Source organism: Lampetra planeri, chromosome 6 (genome assembly GCF_965212315.1).
Source record: "Lampetra planeri chromosome 6, kcLamPlan1.2.h2, whole genome shotgun sequence".
Lineage (NCBI taxonomy): Eukaryota > Metazoa > Chordata > Hyperoartia > Petromyzontiformes > Petromyzontidae > Lampetra > Lampetra planeri.
Window position 1 is genome coordinate 10757413 of NC_136112.1, and position 20924 is coordinate 10778336.

General features: G+C 40.2%; 1 protein-coding gene across 1 annotated transcript in view; it reads left to right on the forward strand.

The window, feature by feature from the left end:
* LOC144719522 (transmembrane protein 132D-like) overlaps positions 1–20924 on the forward strand; it is a 465507-nt gene that overhangs the window by 215031 nt on the left and 229552 nt on the right. The window contains exon 5 of the mRNA XM_078595520.1: positions 9313–9456. Within this exon, the coding sequence (XP_078451646.1) occupies positions 9313–9456 (144 nt within the window). The remainder of the gene's footprint in view (positions 1–9312; positions 9457–20924) is intronic.

A 20924-nucleotide genomic window follows, 5' to 3' on the forward strand; every position in this document is an offset into this window, starting at 1 on the left:
AATATGATCTTTGTCTTCACATATTGGTTAGACTATTTCACAAATGTAATAAGCAAATAAATATATATAAATAGTCCTTTAATACACTTTTGATACCATTTTCCATCAGTGGAAGGGATATTCTGTGTCAGTGGTGCATGTGTATACTGTTTTTTTGCAGATACTTTAAGCAAACACCAGCACGAATCACTCATCATATGCCAGCTTTCGTAGATAACAGACTACAGGTTAATTATAACTTTACAACCTCTATAAGTAACGGGGGTGTGGTGGATTTGCGGCGCAGTGGTTATCGTACTGCACTATGAACTCAGCCGCTGCGCCACCGAGCCACTGAGTCCACAGCCATAGCTAACATAAGTGGCAATTTATATTTTGGTCCTCTCTTCACACATCCACACTGACCAACATGGTTAAATCATGGTCAAACAAGCTGAAAATACAGGAGAAGCCTTCATCCAATGGTAGATTATTGAAGCAATGTACACTATTCTCATGTATAAAAAAATTAAACAATATAATTCGACACATGTTTTAACCATATAAATGCAAAGCTTATGTCAACTTCGCAAGGATGTAAATAGTGGAATATGCAGCAGCACAAAAAGGACCCGGTATTGAGTGACTTGATTGGCTGTTGGGGCGAAGTTCTTCAGGATAATTCAAGTTGCTTGGCCTTTTTACACAGGGTAGTGGGTTTGCAACCAGTATCACACTCGGTTGCCTTTCATCTCCTGCATGGCATGCAACACTCTGGATACTTATTTGTAGTAAAGTTGGCCAGGGCATTTAGCCAGCAGTCACATAGAGTCACATATGTAAGATGCCATTCATAATGTAGTGTGGCACCACCGTAGCTCGTGAGAACACTGCCATAATGCAGCTCAAGTGCAGGCCATATCACGAAGCATGATGAAGCGTACAGAGCAAAGGCTTGCCCACCCTTCTTGAACTATTAAGTGTTTGCATTAGATGTGGGTGGAAAGCTTTACATATTTGAAAAACAGTTAAACTTGGGTGCACTCAATTATTTTAGTTCAAAACTGGCCAACTCAGACACTAAACTCACAACCATTATTACAAGCAAGCCCTACTTAAGATATATATTCCAACCTATTACAGAGAGGTATTTAAGCAGTCGAGTTGTCTACTGTGCTGTTGAAATATTAGCACATAATACGTGAGAATTTTAAACATTCGGTCATTGTGTGTCAGACTGTCAGACATGATGGAAAATACTTAATTACTAAAAGCTCTCATCATCATCGTCAGCCATGTTCTATCCATTGTTGGAAGAAGGCCTCTCACACCTTGGCTACCCCACCGGGGTTGTTTACTGCTTTGTCTGCCATTCCATATGTCAAGTATAACCACTTATTCTGCAATATATAGCTCAACTCTCAATCTACGAGAGCAGTGATGTCTGACTGACCGTGTTTATCTAAAAAAAATAACAACCAGTATTTCACTTACGAATTAAATTCTAGTACAATACATCAATCGTTGAAAGTATCGCGTGATTTGTATTCATTTAATTGCAAGATGCACAGATTTTTTTCAGCAGTGTGCATAACATGTAAAATAATCCTAATGTCGAAATTCCCCCTGTAGGCATATTTGAGGATCAGACATTTTCCTTTCCGTTTTCTGCCTGTAACCTTTGTGCTAACGTTCTACCAATTTATTTTTGCCTCCTACCTGATGCCACAATGATCCCACTGGTTCTAAGTGATCGCACCGTGCCATTGAGAGTTTGAATATTTACGTTGAATAATTATGAAACGAATATACATGACTCAAAGCCCTTTGTTCAGATCACTGCTGAATGAAGGCCTTCCGGTGCCATATCAGTCATGAATGCTGTTTAACCATACTTCACTACTCTAGTTACTGTTAAGGAGAGGCCTAAACTGATTCAGATATCACTCTCCGCGAATGTGAGTCGTGGCCAGGAACACAATTTGAGTCACCAGGTGCATTCCAGCAGTGCGCTAACCATCTTGCCACTGTTTCTCTCCAAATTGATCGTCAATTCATGACAATCACATGCTGGACATGCTAAAGATTATTAAAATATTGCCTATTCGCCTCTGATGTTAGCCTCGACCAAGAAATTAACTCTGGTCGCCAGGTTAATTATGTAGCGCACTAACTACTTCACACATGTTTCATGCCAAAACAACTTATGTTGTGCAAATGTTTATGTTTCATTGCAATCAACCCCTTTACTGTTGCCACGGTGTTTCTTTAAATGTTAACTGCTGTGTAGAATTCGAGGCATACTGATTCTGTGCACATTCGTTTACTTTTTTAAATGTAATTCTCCAGATATGGCTGCACTTGCTGACTGATAATTCGTTAATAGATATAACTATACCAAACATTCCTTTGCATGAGCTGCGCTAAAATGTTCACATAACAATGCTATATGTTGCCATTTATTTAACATGCACATGAACCAAAAAAATACGGTTTATTATTTTTTACATTACCATATTTAGGTTTTGTTGAAGTATTTCTATGCATTTATAGATCGCATGTGTATTTACATTATTTTCACCTGGTGTTATTGTCAATAAGGAGGCCCTTTCTCACCATCTAGTGGCCAATTTGAGCAATCATGGATGTTTTTGCGTTCAGACCTCGTCATGATATCAGTGCAACGTGGCTCAGGGAGCAATGCAGTGAGATTTCTTCATGGAAACACGTGGGATATTCTCCTTGCTCAAATGGTGTTACCGATTGTAGTGTCGAGTGCTTGGATTTAACAAGTGTCAATTATCGGTTTAGTGTCACTATGTATGGGGAGCATATGATTAAACTCACATTGGCTTTTGGCTAGGTATCAAAAAGCAGATGGCCACTGCATCGCGCGGTTTCAGATGTGCTTCTGCGGCCGTCTGGAACACTCTTCCTTCCGATATTAGGAAGCCACTGAAGATATGCATTTTTTTTATCTAGATGTAAAATTCATTTCTTTAGAACAATTTTTTGTGTTTCATTTGTTGTCCTTTCCCGCAAATGATTAGTACGGGTAGCTACGTACGATATGAAAGAAGTTCAACATAGATACATTAGTAAATACGACATAACACACTTCTCTCGAGATAGCACTTAATTGACGACACGTTCACTTGACACAAGCAGAGACGCCACTGCAACAGCCCCCAGTCTCCCGCACATCTCCCTTATATACGGACCGAGGCCATGCCCACCTTCCCGAACCTTCTCGCTGACTCTGGATGCTCGCTCCACCAGCAGATTCTACCGTCCTCTTCCGTCACCTGACCGGGCTCCCTTCTCGATCATTCCCGTAGCCACCGGTTTCTTCACACTCACAGATAACACCCCTGTCATTATCTCCCGTGGCCACTAGTGCATTCACACTGTAGGCTAACTCCCCTGTCATAACTTCTCGTGGCCACTAGTCCACTCACACCGCATGCAGACTCGACTGTGATTATACCTTCATATTAAAGAACAGACTGGATCATGCAATAACCTGTGGCTGCACTCTTTGATACACAGTGCCCATGTAGATATGGACTTCACCGTGAAACCGTAATATTGTTTGACAAAACTCACACATTATTGGCATTTGTTAATGTTTTAAATTAAAATATACGTAAATAAGATATTAATCCAATCAGGTGGTGCAGCATGACAGTAATAACAATAAACTATAGCACAATTGGCCCAAGCCCCAAAGGGCTTTACATGAAGCCCAAGTTATGGAAAATGCATGCTGTAAAAAAGGTGAGTTTTAAGATGCGATTTTAAAAAGTGTAACAGACTCAGATTCCTTAATAGACCGAGGAAGGGAATTTCTCAATCACAGAGCCTGGCTGCAAAAATGATCTGTTTCCCATAGAACAAATTCTGGTCTTTAGATTAATGAGTTTCTACCAGAATGAGAAAAACTAAGTTTTCACAGTGGAATATATAAATGTATCAAATTGGTGAGATAATTAGAAAAGCGTGTGTCTTGCAAGCATAATGTTAAGACTTCAAATATACAGTGAGGGAAAAAAGTATTTGATCCCCTGCTGATTTTGTACGTTTGCCCACTGACAAAGAAATTATCAGTCTATAATTTTAATGGTAGGTTTATTTGAACAGTGAGAGACAGAATAACAACAAAAAAATCCAGAAAAACGCATGTCAAAAATTGTATAAATTGATTTGCATTTTAATGAGGGAATTAAGTATTTGACCCCCTCTCAATCAGAAAGATTTCTGGCTCCCAGGTGTCTTTTATACAGACAACGAGCTGAGATTAGGAGCACACTCTTAAAGGGAGTGCTCCTAATCTCAGCTTGATTCCTGTATAAAAGACACCTGTTCACAGAAGAAATCAATCAATCAGATTCCAAACTCTCCACCATGGACAAGACCAAAGAGCTCTCCAAGGATGTCAGGGACAAGATTGTAGACCTACACAAGGCTGGAATAGACTACAAGACCATCGCCAAGCAGCTTGGTGAGAAGGTGATAACAGTTGGTGCAATTATTCGCTAATGGAAGAAACACAAAAGAACTGTCAATCTCCCTCGGCCTGGGGCTCCATGCAAGATCTCACCTCGTGGAGTTGCAATGATCATGAGAACGGTGAGGAATCAGCCCAGAACTACACGGGAGGATCTTGTCAATGATCTCAAGGCAGCTGGGACCATAGTCACCAACAAAACAGTTGGTAACACACTATGCCATGAAGGACTGAAATCCTGCAGCGCCCGCAAGGTCCCTATGCTCAAGAAGGCACATATACATGCCCATCTGAAGTTTGCCAATGAACATCTGAATGATTCAGAGGACAACTGGGTGAAAGTGTTGTGGTCAGATGAGACCAAAATGGAGCTCTTTGGTATCAAATCAACTCGCCGTGTTTGGAGGAGGAGGAATGCTGCCTATGACCCCAAGAACACCATCCCCAGCGTCCAACATGGAGGTGGAAACATTATGCTTTGGGGGTGTTTTTCTGCTAATGGGACAGGACAACTTCACCGCATCAAAGGGACGATGGACGGGACCATGTACCGTCAAATCTTGGGTGAGAACCTCCTTCCCTCAGCCAGGGCATTGAAAATGGGTCGTGGATGGGTATTCCAGCATGACAATGACCCAAAACACACGGCCAAGGCAACAAAGGAGTGGCTCAAAAAGAAACACATTAAGGTCCTGGAGTGGCCTAGCCAGTCTCCAGACCATAATCCCATAGACAATCTGTGGAGGGAGCTGAAGGTTCGAGTTGCCAAACGTCAGCCTCGAAACCTTAATGACTTGGAGAAGATCTGCAAAGAGGAGTGGGACAAACTCCCTCCTGAGATGTGTGCAAACCTGGTGGCCAACTACAAGAAACGTCTGACCTCTGTGATTGCCAACAAGGGTTTTGCCACCAAGTACTAAGTCATGTTTTGCAGAGGGGTCAAATACTTACTTCCCTCATTAAAATGCAAATCAATTTATAACATTTTTGACATGCATTTTTCTGGATTTTGTTGTTGTTATTCTGTCTCTCACTGTTCAAATAAACCTACCATTAAAATTACAGGCTGATCATTTCTTTGTCAGTGGGCAAACGTACAAATATCAGCAGGGGATCAAATTCTTTGTTCCCTCACTGTACGTGAGGGTTAAACTCAGACGTGTGTGCCTATGATCAATAAGATAAGTACCACTTTGTGGAGAAATCAACAGTGGTTGTCCAATGGAAAATCTCACCCTCACCATAGAAATGTGGAACTTCCACTACTTCCTGAGGCCTCTAACGAAGAGATAAGTGCTCTCATGCTCTCAATTGAGCAGGAATTTACAAGTAACACGCTATGTGCACATTTTAAATAGGGTTGCCACCTGCCCTGGTTTTCCCAGGATTGTCTGTAAGTCTACCCAGGACTTATTATTTGTTTCTTTCGGTTAAGTCACGTCTAAAGATAAAATAATAAATTAAATTAAATAATAGAATACGACATTCGATTGCAACACAATCAATCATCATCAGGTATAATGAAATAGCGACATAAAATCTAACCAGAAAACTATAGACAGACATATTGGCAGACAGATATCACCAAGATACATAGCGAGAGCAACACAGGTGACAGAGAGGGGTGATCGTCTCTGTGTGGTGGCCTTAAATAGACAGAGGGGGCAGAGGCAGAGAGAGGGAGGAGGGTTAGAGAAAAAATTAGCATATCAATGAGTGGTCAACAGACGTGGTGCTGCGAATGCGATGGCACGGCAAGCAAGCCTGAAAATCAGGAGAAGGACACACTAAAATTAAATAACCTAGTAAAATATCGAAATGTAATGTAATACAACACAGAGGGTCGGTCAACACACAATTAACGCATAGCCTGGTTGATTACGTATTTCAAAGATTGCTAAGTTAGAATTTAAGTGTGAACAATCTAAAGAGAGGACACAGGCAGAGAAAACAAGTCGCCAGAGAGAGAGCAAAAAGATAAGCTTAAAACTTCCCCGTAGAAGTGGTTCAATCTTAATTTTAGAACTTTCGTGACTGCAGGAATTATTATTTGTTTCTTTCGGTTAAGTCACGTTTAAAGATAAAATAATAAATTAAATTAAATAATAGAATACGACGTTTCGATTGCAACACAAGCAATCATCATCAGGTATAATGAAATAGCGACATAAAATCTAACCAGAAAACTATAGACAGACATATTAGCAGACAGATATCACCAAGATACATAGCGAGAGCAACACAGGTGACAGAGAGGGGTGATCGTCTCTGTGTGGTGGCCTTAAATAGACAGAGGGGGGGGGCGGAGGCAGAGAGAGGGAGGAGGGTTAGAGAACAAATTAGCATATCAATGAGTGGTCAACAGACGTGGTGCTGCGAATGTGATGGCACGGCAAGCAAGCCTGAAAATCAGGAGAAGGACACACTAAAATTAAATAACCTAGTAAAATATCGATATTTTCAGGCTTGCTTGCCGTGCCATCGCATTCGCAGCACCACGTCTGTTGACCACTCATTGATATGCTAATTTTTTCTCTAACCCTCCTCCCTCTATCTGCCTCCGCCCCCTCTGTCTATGTAAGGCCACCACACAGAGACGATCACCCCTCTCTGTCACCTGTGTTGCTCTCGCTATGTATCTTGGTGATATCTGTCTGCTAATATGTCTGTCTATAGTTTTCTGGTTAGATTTTATGTCGCTATTTCATTATACCTGATGATGATTGCTTGTGTTGCAATCGAAACGTCGTATTCTATTATTTAATTTAATTTATTATTTTATCTTTAGACGTGACTTAACCGAAAGAAACAAATAATAATTCCTGCAGTCACGAAAGTTCTAAAATTAAGATTGAACCACTTCTACGGGGAAGTTTTAAGCTTATCTTTTTTCTCTCTCTCTGGCGACTTGTTTTCTCTGCCTGTGTCCTCTCTTTAGATTGTTCACACTTAAATTCTAACTTAGCAATCTTTGAAATACGTAATCAACCAGGCTATGCGTTAATTGTGTGTTGACCGACCCTCTGTGTTGTATTACATTACATTTCGATATTTTACTAGGTTATTTAATTTTAGTGTGTCCTTCTCCTGATTTTCAGGCTTGCTTGCCGTGCCATCGCATTCGCAGCACCACGTCTGTTGACCACTCATTGATATGCTATTTTTTTCTCTAACCCTCCTCCCTCTCTCTGCCTCCGCCCCCCCCCCCTCTGTCTATTTAAGGCCACCACACAGAGACGATCACCCCTCTCTGTCACCTGTGTTGCTCTCGCTATGTATCTTGGTGATATCTGTCTGCTAATATGTCTGTCTATAGTTTTCTGGTTCGATTTTATGTCGCTATTTCATTATACCTGATGATGATTGCTTGTGTTGCAATCGAAACGTCGTATTCTATTATTTAATTTAATTTATTATTTTATCTTTAAACGTGACTTAACCGAAAGAAACAAATAATAGTTCCTGCAGTCACGAAAGTTCTAAAATTAAGATTGAACCACTTCTACGGGGAAGTTTTAAGCTTATCTTTTTTCTCTCTCTCTGGCGACTTGTTTTATCTGCCTGTGTCCTCTCTTTAGATTGTTCACACTTAAATTATAACTTAGCAATCTTTGAAATACGTAATCAACCAGGCTATGCGTTAATTGTGTGTTGACCGACCCTCTGTGTTGTATTACATTACATTTCGATATTTTACTAGGTTATTTAATTTTAGTGTGTCCTTCTCCTGATTTTCAGGCTTGCTTGCAGTGCCATCGCATTCGCAGCACCACGTCTGTTGACCACTCATTGATATGCTAATTTTTTCTCTAACCCTCCTCCCTCTCTCTGCCTCCGCCCCCCCCCTCTGTCTATTTAAGGCCACCACACAGAGACGATCACCCCTCTCTGTCACCTGTCTTGCTCTCGCTATGTATCTTGGTGATATCTGTCTGCTAATATGTCTGTCTATAGTTTTCTGGTTAGATTTTATGTCGCTATTTCATTACACCTGATGATGATTGCTTGTGTTGCAATCGAAACGTCGTATTCTATTATTTAATTTAATTTATAATTTTATCTTTAGACGTGACTTAACCGAAAGAAACAAATAATAATTCCTGCAGTCACGAAAGTTCTAAAATTAAGATCTACCCAGGACATTACATTCCCAGTTTTGTCAGTTGCACAAGAAAACACCATTCGACACAATGCATATATAGGTAGTTCTCCCCTCTAAAAGTATTGTGAGATATTATTTTTTCCATGATACGTCACGTTTTTTTTTACCCCAGGGGTTAAAAACTCTAGTTCTATATGGCCTTGCCCCACGTTATCCTGTTTCTCTTATATCTATGCTGTCCCCTCTCGTCCTCTTCATTCTCATTCTTCTATCTCTCTTTGTCCCTTCTTCTCTCTGTACCCGATCTCATTTTCGATCTTTCTCTTTACACCCCTCCACTGGAATACACTTCCCTTTTACATTAAGCAGTCCTCCTCAACCTTCTTTCATTCCTCTCTCAATGCTCACTTCTTATCCATTGCCCATTATCTTAGTCTTCTACCCCTTCACCTCTCCACTCCATCCCGTCCCTCCCTTGTCATTTTGTGATCCTTATGTGCCTTCTGTTACGGTCACTCATTCCTCATCCCTTGCACACCTCGACCATCTAAGTCACGTGATTTTGTTACTGATTTTTAAAGTACGAAATTTCCCTTGAGCTGAGGTGCTCTGTAAATATAACACGATAAGTGAATGTTAAAAATCAAACATGGTCACTACATGTTGGTATAAGGTGCTTGACTGTTTTTATTGTTTATTTTAATCCCATTTTTAATGCTGTTAGTTTCCAGAGCTGGTGAATACGGCAGTGCTGACAGGCCAGCTGGTGAGAGTGCCCTTACAAGTGGTGGCTATTGACACGAGTGGCATTCTATTGGATGTGTCGCAGCGTGCACACTGCCAGTCAGCAGACGAAGACGTCCTTAAGGTACCACAAAAACGTGTTCTAATCGGATTATAATGCAATACTTATAAGAGCTTCTGCCTGCAAAGGACATTCAGGAGAGTCACTGGGCAATATCCCAAATGCTTCACATTCGGGAAGTACTTTTTTGTCTGACAAAATGTGCATACATCCTTGAGTGCCATTATTTACAGCCACAGGGTATGCAATTGTTTTCCTTTGAAAGATATGGGTGTGAAGTTTTCCCTGCAGTCAACTCTAGGTTGCTGTCGACACTAGGTTCCTGTGTAAAAACCTGGACAGAAGAGTTGTTTGCTGTATGTCATTCTGCAAGTGTAGCATAGCAAAATGAATGCACAGGCATATCTGAAAAGCTCGGAGCACAGACCTCAGACTATCGAAATACAGTACACCCTACTGCAACAAGTTGTGCAAATGTTTGGCCCGCCATTATGTATTACCTCTATATGCTCATCCTGCCTCATTTTACACCAAATGTATAATTATTGTACTGCATCATGGGATTTCTCGCACACACAGGAGGGGTTTAATAAAGCATCAGTAGATGGTGATTGGTTCAAAAATTATATTGTGCTTACTTTTAAGAAGATTCACCAAATCACTGAACAACCAATTGTGTTTTTGTACAGGTATTTGAAATAGTCTTGTTAAAGTGTTAACTGAAAATATAGAAAGCATACTTCAGAACAGTGATACAAATATCAAAATAAGTCCAAGAGTTCTGAATGCATACTTTGTGTTGTGATATGATACAAACACAACGTTTGGAATTAGACATTTTATGAGATGAAAAATATATTTTTTTAAGCATCAAAAGAAAGATATGTTTCCCTCATAATGTTTCAAATGTATTAGGTTGTGCATACAGTTTAAGTGTGAGGGAGTTGTGTAAAGATGATGCATGTCCATCCTGCAACTTTAACAAGGTCGATGCAGGGCACTGCGGTGGAAACATATGTGCCTAACAGCAAGAAGGGCCTGGAATCGATTCCTGACTTGCGTGCCTGTATGTGTGGTATTTGTATGTTCTCCCCTGGCTCTGCATGGGTTTCTTTTGAGTTATTGGGTTTTTCCCACAGCTAAAAAAAACATAGAATGTCACCGGTGTATGACAAACATCCCAATGCTGAAACATTACCTGTCTTGAGACTTGGTGAGGTCTTCCCACGTAAACAAGTGTAATACTAATAATGGAAATACAATTACTGTATTATGGAAGACTGTTGATGAACCATGATAAAGATTCCTGAGACCGTTGGCTGTTTATACAATACAATATTGAAACTATATATTTTTTTCACTATTTTTGTTTTACCAGGTAAGACCCATTGAGCTATATAGCTCTTTTTCAGAAGTGACCTGGCCACAAATGGTAGCTCAACGAAGTGGCTTATCATGTGGACGTTTATAGCAGCCAAATACTGGAAACACATGTTTCTACATGTGGAGGGAAAACCCGGAGGATCCGGAGAAAATCCACGAGACCACGGGGAGAACATGCAAACTCCAAATTTGCAGGCGCCAGGGTCGGGATCGAACCCACGACCCCCTACATACCAGGCGAGGTATTTAACATCTCGCCACAATGAACAAAATAGACTGGCAGTTTGGAGATAAACAAATTAGCTGCAAGATGGGTGCTTAGTATGTTGACCAAAAATAAATTAGAGTCAAGAAGTTAGGAGCTCCTGGACCAGTACCAATGATACACTGAAGTTTCTCTCGCCAGATTTGTGATGAAAGATGAAAAATGGGTCCACTGTTTTGATCTAGAAACCAATGCGTAGAGTTTTCATTGGGAATGCTATGGATCACCCGTGCCATAAAAATTTTGAGTTAAATCCTCTGCTGACAAATGGCCTCAGGTTTCTGGGTTACTGATGGAGTCACACTGATTATTTGGAAAATGAAGGGACAATGAAAGTGCATTACTGCGTAGAATTAATCACAAGATTAGATCATGCAATAAAATATGTGAGGTGGCCGGGTGACTCAGAAGTCAGAGCACTCTGCCACCATGACTAAGATCCTAGGTTTGAATCTGGGTTTCATCCCTGTGATTATATATTTTAATTTTCAGGCAGTGTTATTAATACTTGTTGAGTTTTTCTTGCTTATTTGTGCTTGTGCGCAAATAATAAGTAATGTAGCGAGTTTATGCTGAAAGAGAAAACGTACGTGTAAAAGAGGTGATGAAATTTGAGATGTGAAATGCTGTTTCACCAGGACAACATTCCAGTTCACAATCCTCGAGTTTCCATGGCTGCTGTTCACAATGTCAGATTTATAGGAATGTGTTGGCCACCACACCATACTCACCAGATCTGGCAATATGCAATAGCATTGAATTGATTTGTGCTGCGAACTGGTCTAAGATATTGAGATCTTTTGGCTGAGATTTTTTACCTTGGAACATCAAAAAACCACGTGCATTGCATTTCAATGGCACTCTAAAAAATAATACTCTTCCATTAAGGTCATTAATTTCTTCCTTTATTGACGACAGGGCATTGGAATTCTTGCAGCCATAATTGTCCATATTAAGGAAAGCAGGAAACGTATGGTCTGTATTTTCAGTTGTAATCACGTTTTGTTTTGCGAATTAATCATTTGTTGGATTCAACAGAAATGTTTTATTTTATTGGATTAGTATATTGCTACTCTTTGGGGAGTAACAAGGTTCACCTGTTATGTATTTGTAACTGTCATCCATAATGGTCCCCACAACATCGGTATTCCCTTACCCCCTACGCACCGACATCAATCCCTACACCTACTTGAGTAAACCTGCGGTATGACGATCCGTTTGAGTGGTGGTGGGGAGTTGATGAGACATTTTCCGAGGTGTGACGAAACGTGATAGTTGGCTGGAGACAGGGATGAGGGGGACGGGAATGGGAAAAGGGATTGTGGGGATAAGAGGGGACGTCAGAGGAGTGGCGGGAGGAGAGAGCGGTGTATGAAGGAGGGACCTGTGAGTGACGGAGATGGAGGTGAGTCTCTGCTACAGATTAATAAGAGTCATTTGCCAGGAGGTTTCTCTTATCTGCGACCCCTTCCAGTCAACTTTTAACTGTGGAGTGAACACGGATAACAGGGTGAATTGATCTGCGGATGATATAAACTGTCCTTGACCAGCTTTGACCAAGGAGAGACAGGTGTCGTAGATACTAAGATTAATGAACAGAGGAGTTATATTACATACTATTTTATGGAAATCTCATTTATATTCATGACAGAACACGTGCTGTTACATCACAAATATTAATGAGCGTGGGAGGCGCTGTTGTGCACACGTGACACGGCTCTCTCGCAATGCTCTTCCACCTCAGCTTACACAGAGTGGCAGGCATGCGCACATGAATAGTAATGCATACTGCAGGCAGAACCCGACAGCTTTCGTTTAGCACTTTCCTCTGTCTCATGGCAACACCAACCCCCGCCTTCCCGCTCCTTCGCTAACAATGCAAGTGAATGGAATTGTGTGCTCATTGAGCATGCATAATTAATTTCTTTTTGCACCCAAGGCTGTACTTTCTAAGCCTCACCAGATATGAATAGACCCGCCTAAGACGTCATAAACTTTTAAAAGTTATAGATTCCAAGATTAGCATGGTAGGCTCTCTTGCACTTTTGTTCCATAGCCTGTTATAGAGTTATATCGTATAATATTAAACTAGAGGTGTGGAGCACACTACACGAGGAACCCATAAACGTGAGTTTGCTGGCTATGGCTAACATCAATGGCAAGTGACAACCTCCATGATCAACATCTGTGGAGAGGCCTTCATTGGGCAGGAGATTGACATTGAGATGGAACTGATTGTAATTATTAGAATATCTTGACCCTGAAATAGTGGCTTCTCTCTGCAGCAACAACTAAAAACTGTGCAGTAATCCAGAAACAATCACTTCAGTAAGTCCACATTTAACACAGTAAATGCATTCCTGAAAAATTCCAAGTTGAGCGAAAAAAATGTGTGAAGTGAGAACGAATTGCCCATAAATAATAATGTAACGATAACGTATACAATGTACGCACACTCAAGAAGATGGTGGGACAAATAACTGAGGGGCATAGGGCTGTATTACTGTATTAGTCCCCATACTGTGTCATTGCTCAGCCGCGCAGCTCAAGAAAGTAGTACGTCATCGACCGCTCAGAAATCGCGTTATAACGGGCGCGTTCCTCATTTTCATGGGTAGAACTGCATTACAACGAAAACGCCTTGTGTGAACACGTGCTAAGGGAGAACTTACCGTACTTTTACCACGAGCAATGGGAACAAGAGTTTGACAAACGTTATTGATTTTCCACAATTGGACATATTTTGTTAGATGAGTGATTTTGACACAATGTATCATTCAGCGATACATTAATAATCTATAATGCAATGTTAAATGTTTCAGAAACCAAAACTGAAGGCAAAACATGTCTAACTGTCCCAGATGCCCTCCAAACGAACCACAAGCTTACAAACAATCATTTTTAGATTGTCCAAACATTCAACCTTTTTTTATTTGTTACCAAATATGACCTGTTATTGTAACTACTGCCACATACGAGGTTCAAAACTTATTCTCAACCTCTGCCATTTCTTTCTTACGACTCAACCCCTCGTACCTAACCAAACACTCCAATAGTATTTTTTTACTGGCAGGAACGCATGACCCGCCCAGTCATGAGTCAGGCTGTTGGTCAAGCAGGTCCCCTTACAGCATCTTCGTGCCAGACTAACCCGAAGTGGGAAGGACATTTTTGACAAGGTTATGGGAGCCTTACCCTAGGGCCCCCTCCTGTAAGGATTGTACGCCAACTTCCCCGGATCGTTTTTCAGGCACCTTTATCCCCACCTTCACCCGAGGTTAAATTGGTAATGATAAGTAATAAGTTAAATGTAAAAATAGGTTAAATGGATAATGTAATTTTATCAACTTGCACCGTTGTCTTTGCACCGTTTACAGTGGACCTACTCCCCTTACCACACAAAAACCGCACATTCACGTACACGCCACCTCTATTATTGTCTTACATTTACACTTGACTGCATCATTTGTTTGAATGTACGGTGTGTTTTCGTGTTTGTTTCGCGTCTTTCTCTGGGTGAGCCATTCATTGTGCTATACAGTGCATTTGAACGTTTCATTAAATATTGCTTTTGGAAAGAAAAAACCTGAAGACAACATGGTTTGTGTTCAGCAGTAGGAAGTGGTGAATTATGTAGATAAGAGGTCTCTATTTTGTAATTTAACGGCTGAACAAATGTGGTTGATCTTATTTATTTATTCATTTATTTTATAATTTACTCGATTGTATGTGTACAAGAACATGTTTTAAAGTGGCATTCACAAATAGTTATAATATGTTTATATCATTGCATGCTTATATTGGGGATATCCTCCCATGAGCTAAAAGCATGCATTTGAATAAACCACAGATCCAAAGTGTAGCACCGTCGTTGAATTAATGAAGCAGAAAACTGGAAGTATGTTACATTTACATGTGACGACATGGCAGATACGGATATAAAATTAATCTGCTGCACAGTTAACACAAAATGTTAGAATAATTAAGTAATGTAGTACAAGGTGTTTTTTTAGTTTATATAAAAAATTAGGCAAGCTAACAAAACTTGGATTTAAAAAATAGGTGGTGACTATACGGTTTATGATTCAAGAAACTGTAGATTTTCTTTTACAAACCTTTTGTGTGTGTGTGTGAATAATGGAATGTGGAGGCTTGGCAGCACGAGCATATGAAATGGTAAAAAGGCTGAACACACAGTCTCACAAATCACTGCTTCTGGGATCACATCTTCAAACGATTCCTAGGTGTGTATGGCATTAGTGGGCATGCTTATTTCCACCACCTAAAGCATAACCAAGAAAAGTTTTGAACGAGTTTTGCACTGAGGTTATAGATTAGCTATTGATAGCACAGGTCTGAAACTGAGCAAGGGGGATAATATTTACTGCATGGTTTTATATTAATTATTTAGCAGCAGAAACCAATTTGTTGATTCCTGCTATCACTTGTTAGATGTACCACACGTTTTCCATTCTACTGTATTTTGGCCATTTTTTTTAAAGTAGGGACACACATTTGCACTTTAAGTTCATATTTGCTGAGATGCTGTTAAGTTTTTTGAAATTACATATTTTCAAAGGTTATGATTCTCCCCCCAATTAAGTTTGACCTCTGCTTGGTATGGAACATGGCCAAAGGATTGCATGTGCTACCCTAGTTATTTTCAAAAGGAGAAGCATCCTTTTAATCATTGTTATACAGCTCATTACTGACCAAGACTGTCATTACAAATATCACGGCCAAGATGAAGAAAATTGTAAATGTTTTCGGCACATATTTTGAAGCTGAATGTATTACTGCCGTCTCATTTATACCCCATTTTCTTTCACACAATATAACATCGTCACGAAATTGCATCCACGTGGGGCTTAAAAATGCAACACAATTGTTCCGAATATATACCATTATATATAAAGAACCCCCTTTAACGACTTAATGATGTTGGCGTATATTGAATGTGGTAAACGTTGCTGCTTAACACAGCATGCACACATTTTACACAATAATACTATGATAAAATTGCAGGGGTGGAATGAGAGAAGGATAGCATCATTCCACACTCATCCTTAATTAGATCTGCATGTATTCACGTGTATGTTTTCCAATAGAACAAAAATATATTTCCAAGTGAACAAGAGTCTCTTTTTTTGTAAATGCTCATAAGTACACTGTATTTATTTAGTGAAGATATAAACATAACGTACATACATAGCAACAAAATTCCACATGTTGTTAATGTATCTCTTTCCTGCTGCTTATTAATTGTTATTATTTGCCTTGCGAATGATTATATCATCATTACAAGAGACGTATTCTGGTAATGCTCACGATTACACCATGTCTTCATTTAGTGGTCTAAACACAACACTGGTGTACATATATTAGCTACTTATTTGAACACACAGCATAGATCCATAGGATGACGCACGTTTGTCTGCAATAATCACTCGTATTGATTGCCTTGATGTGTACGTACTTGGCTCCAACACAATGGAGCGTGCCTTCTCTCCTGGGGAATTGATCTACGAAGAGGATTTTTTCAATGAAACATCACTTTTTTTTGTTTCCATCGCATGTATAGTGTATAGTAGTAGTATAAAGGGAACGAAAATAACACAAACATGTACAAAACCCACTTGTGTGTGTAAATATAACATTGAGTGAAATTATGCGAAACACGACCGTGTTGGAGAACACAATTTTCCAAAATAGTTTTTTTGAAAGATATTTAAAATCCACTCACATTTTAATAAATATTCGTATTCATTTCATTTTTAAACTACACAACGAAGCAAGAGCCCACTGTTATATTAGCATGTTAGTGTAACTAATAAACATGTATTAATATGGTCTCGATCAATTGCAAATCATATTTTGCATAACAGTGCTAACATTGATGGATGGAAATAAGTGAGTCGCAAGAAGTCAGCATCTGCTATTGTAAGTATATATGAATCTTTGTTTATCCTGTGCAATCGATTGTCAGTAATGGAAAAGAGATGCGCAACCACATTTTCTGCAGGACATGTCCCATGAAGACTTTTTTAATCCTTCTTGTTCAACAAAACAAGTTACGGATTAGAAGTCATACCATACCACTATAATTGGCATGACAATTATATTAATTTGATCTAAATGGTGTGTTTATTGGTGCGAGTGTGAATAAATATACATAAAATATAACCATATTCTGTGAAATAATAATTAAAAAGATGTAATGATGTAATAGTGAAAGTGAGAGGTTAAGTTATTTATTTAACATATCCGGGATGATGCCGTCATTGTTGTGTATGTTAATGTACTAATTATCTGTCATTATTTATTCAAGTCATACATTATTATAATGATTACTCAATTCATTTAATTTAGTGATAAATTTTAGTAGTTAATACAATTGTATTTACTGAATTATGGCGCAATTATTTATTATTATTAACAATCAATTAATATTTCGATTTAAAGCTTTCGTGACTGCAGGGATTCATCTTCTTGGTTCTTTCGGTAAAGTCACGTAGAAGGGAAGTAATAAAATAATAAAAATAAAACATAATAAAACAATTCTCACGACGTTTCGGCCACAACGCAAGCAGCCGTCCTCAGGCGAAGAATGAGACATTATCAAGCTAGGAGCTTATATAGGTGTAGCGAGGAGGAGCGCCTTAACAAAAGAATGTGCATATGAAGAGGAATTTTAGCATACCAATGGGCAATGCGTAGGAGGGGGGGCGGAGGGGTTTCAAAGTCCCATTATGCCCATGCATTATGCAGGATCAACAGCACCACGGGGGGGGCGCAAGGAACAACGTTAATAAAGGAAAGGAATGTTAATGATATGTAGCTGCATTTACCAAACAACCACGTAGAAAACCAAAGTAAAAACTACATAAAAAAAACTAAAATATAAACTGATACTTACTATACTCTACAATAAGCTGAGTTACTAACAACAAATAATAAATTACAATTCTACGTCGTAAGAAGTATATAATATACTTCCATCTAAACTTTATTCTCTTAGCATATACAGTACTATATACTGCCATAGATAAACCCAACATTAAATTATATACTGTATTGCTGTAAACAACCCTATACTTTATACATTTTAATATAACACTATGTATTATTCAACTCACCCTAATGTGTATCGAAATGGTTTATTACGTCCTTCCAATTGTAATGCGGGCGTAAGCGACCTTCCGGAGGTGACGTCACGGGGGGTGGAGTCATGTGACGTGGGGGTAAGGTTCGGGGCTTTAAGCGGGTAAACCGGAAGGGGAAGGTAGTCGGGGTGTGAGCGGAAAAGAGTGAGGCCACGCGGGCAAGTGTGGAGAGGGGGGGCGCCGACGGCGATCGGGAGCCAACCCCGAAGATAAGAGGAAGCTGCGGAGTGGTGTGCAGCTGGGGAGGAGACAGCCAGGAGGGCTGCGTGTTAGAGGCAGCGGTGTGGCTGCCAGGAGGAGCTGCGGAGAGAGAGAGAGAGGGGGCTGCTTGTTAGAGGCAGCGGTGTGGCTGCCAGGAGGAGCTGCGGAGAGAGAGAGAGAGCAAGAAGCTGTGAGAGCTGCGGAGGGAGAAGAGCAGCAGAGAGCACAGCCAAGGGGGGCTGTGTGAGAGAAACAGCAGCGGAGCTGCTGTTGTGGATCGGGCCGACATTGGAGTCAGCACCGTGGAGAAGCTACAGAGTAAAGACAGCCGTGTGGGTGTACAGCACGAACCGAATAATAAAGGACACTGAGCCAGACATCGTGGTCCAGTCGTTTATTACACAATGATTGCTAAGCCTGAATCCATCTTCTCGGTTAAAATTGTCTCTGTGTTTGTATATGTGGATCGCCTCATGAACGAATCTCTCATGATAGCCAGATGGCTTGCAGAGAACCTCCGTCTTGGAGAAGTCAATGTCATGTGAGCCCACTGAGTTGTAACAGTGGTCTGCCACGGCTGAGGTGTTTGTCCTACCGTGTTTTAGATCAGCTTTATGTTCACGAATGCGGTCTGAGACGTGTCGTTTGGTTTCCCCAATGTAACTGCTACCACAGAGGCAACTTAGTTTGTAGACGCCAGGGTACTGTATGTCTGGAATCACATCTTTTACAGACGGTACCAGATCACGGATTTTATGTACTGTGTTGAATCGGACCTGGATCTTGTGTTTAATCAGGATTTTGGAGATCTTTTTTGTGACCCCAGCAATGTAGGGTAAGGTGATGGTCTTGAAAGGCTCCTCAACAGGATCCTTCTTAATGGTTGGAGTGATGGCTTTGCGGATTGTGTAGTCGGAGTAACCATTAGCCTTAAGAGCTTGGCGTACGTGTTTGAGTTTACTGGAAATGTGTTCATGGTCGGAGATGCATTGGGCTCTATGATATAGAGTCTTGATGAGGGAATTCTTCTGGGATGGATGGTGGTGGGAATCCGGTTTTAGATAAGCATTCGTGTGGGTGGCTTTCCTGTAGACAGAGTGGCTCATTGAACCATCAGGTCTCCTTTTGATTAGGACATCCAAAAAGGGTAGCTTGCCATCATTTTCGACTTCCATGGTGAATCTGATGGCTGGGTGTATGGAATTGATGTGGTCGAGAAATTGGTCTAGAGCAGGCCGGCCATGTGGCCAGATGACAAAAGTGTCGTCTACGTACAATTAATATGCATGTGATAAGGGACAATTATGCATATGATATGGTTCAAGATCAATTATTGATTTCAAAGAATAAATGAATTCTCAACATCAATGGCAGTTTTTTTAATTGTTTTTTTCGTTGTCAAGGTATGTTATTCATAATTATTTATAATAACATTAATTATTCGTTCTTTAACATTTACTGATTCTTGCTAGTCATCAATTATAGGAAATTATACCAGGTCATTTGATTCAGGGGTGCCAGAGTGGCGAGGTGTTAACTACCTCGCCTGGTATACAAGAGTACATGGGTTCGATCCCAACCCTGACGCCTGTTTATTTGGAGTTTAGGCATGTTCTCCCCATGATTGTGTTGATTTTAGTCCGGGTCTTCCAGGTTTTCCCTCCACATGTAGAAACATGTGTTTCCAGTATTTGGTTGCTATACATTTCCACATGATAAGCCACTTTGTTGGGCTATCCGTTGTGGCCAGGTTGCTTCTGAAAAAGAGTTATATAGCTCAGTGGGTTTTACCTGGTAAAATAAAAAAAAGTGATAGTAATAGATCTCATTGCAGGATACAGACTCAGAATTGAGCAATATGATTTGTGGACTAAGAAGGAAGGACCACTCAGACATTACCTAATCTAAGCATTTTATTTATACCAAGCTCTCAATGACACTAACACTATACTTGTTAGACTGATACTACATTCCAAATGCAAATATACTTACCCATCAAAATCCTACTAATTAGTTATGAGGAGATGAATGGCCATATCCCAAGACTATGCGATTAATAAACAAAACTCACGTCTCAAGGTAACTTGAACAACAACAACTGCCATTCGCCACTAAGTGGCGGGGACTTCACCATGACACTTGTGCCAGGCTATGTGCACTTTAAGGCCACATGAAGTGTCGAAGGCTTGCTTACAAGAGGTTCAAGGACAGACCCAGGCACTATAGGTTGACTGACTGAGATGACTGGCAGATGCACCACCTATGCCTCCTACTGTGCCAACTTGCTGTGTGTTAGCTGCTCGGCAATCCACTTGTTCCATTGGAACCTCATTTGCCAGTAAAAATATGATAATTTTGTTTTACCCTTCTATCTGGCAACCAAACTGACACCTTTTGTGCGCCTTTTGGCGTCATCTAGTCCAACCCATGTGAGACTAGGCTCTAAGGACAGCTGTCTCGGGTGTGGACCAATCAACTTCAAGGACAGTGCACATTATCAGAGTTATGTTTTTTTTTGC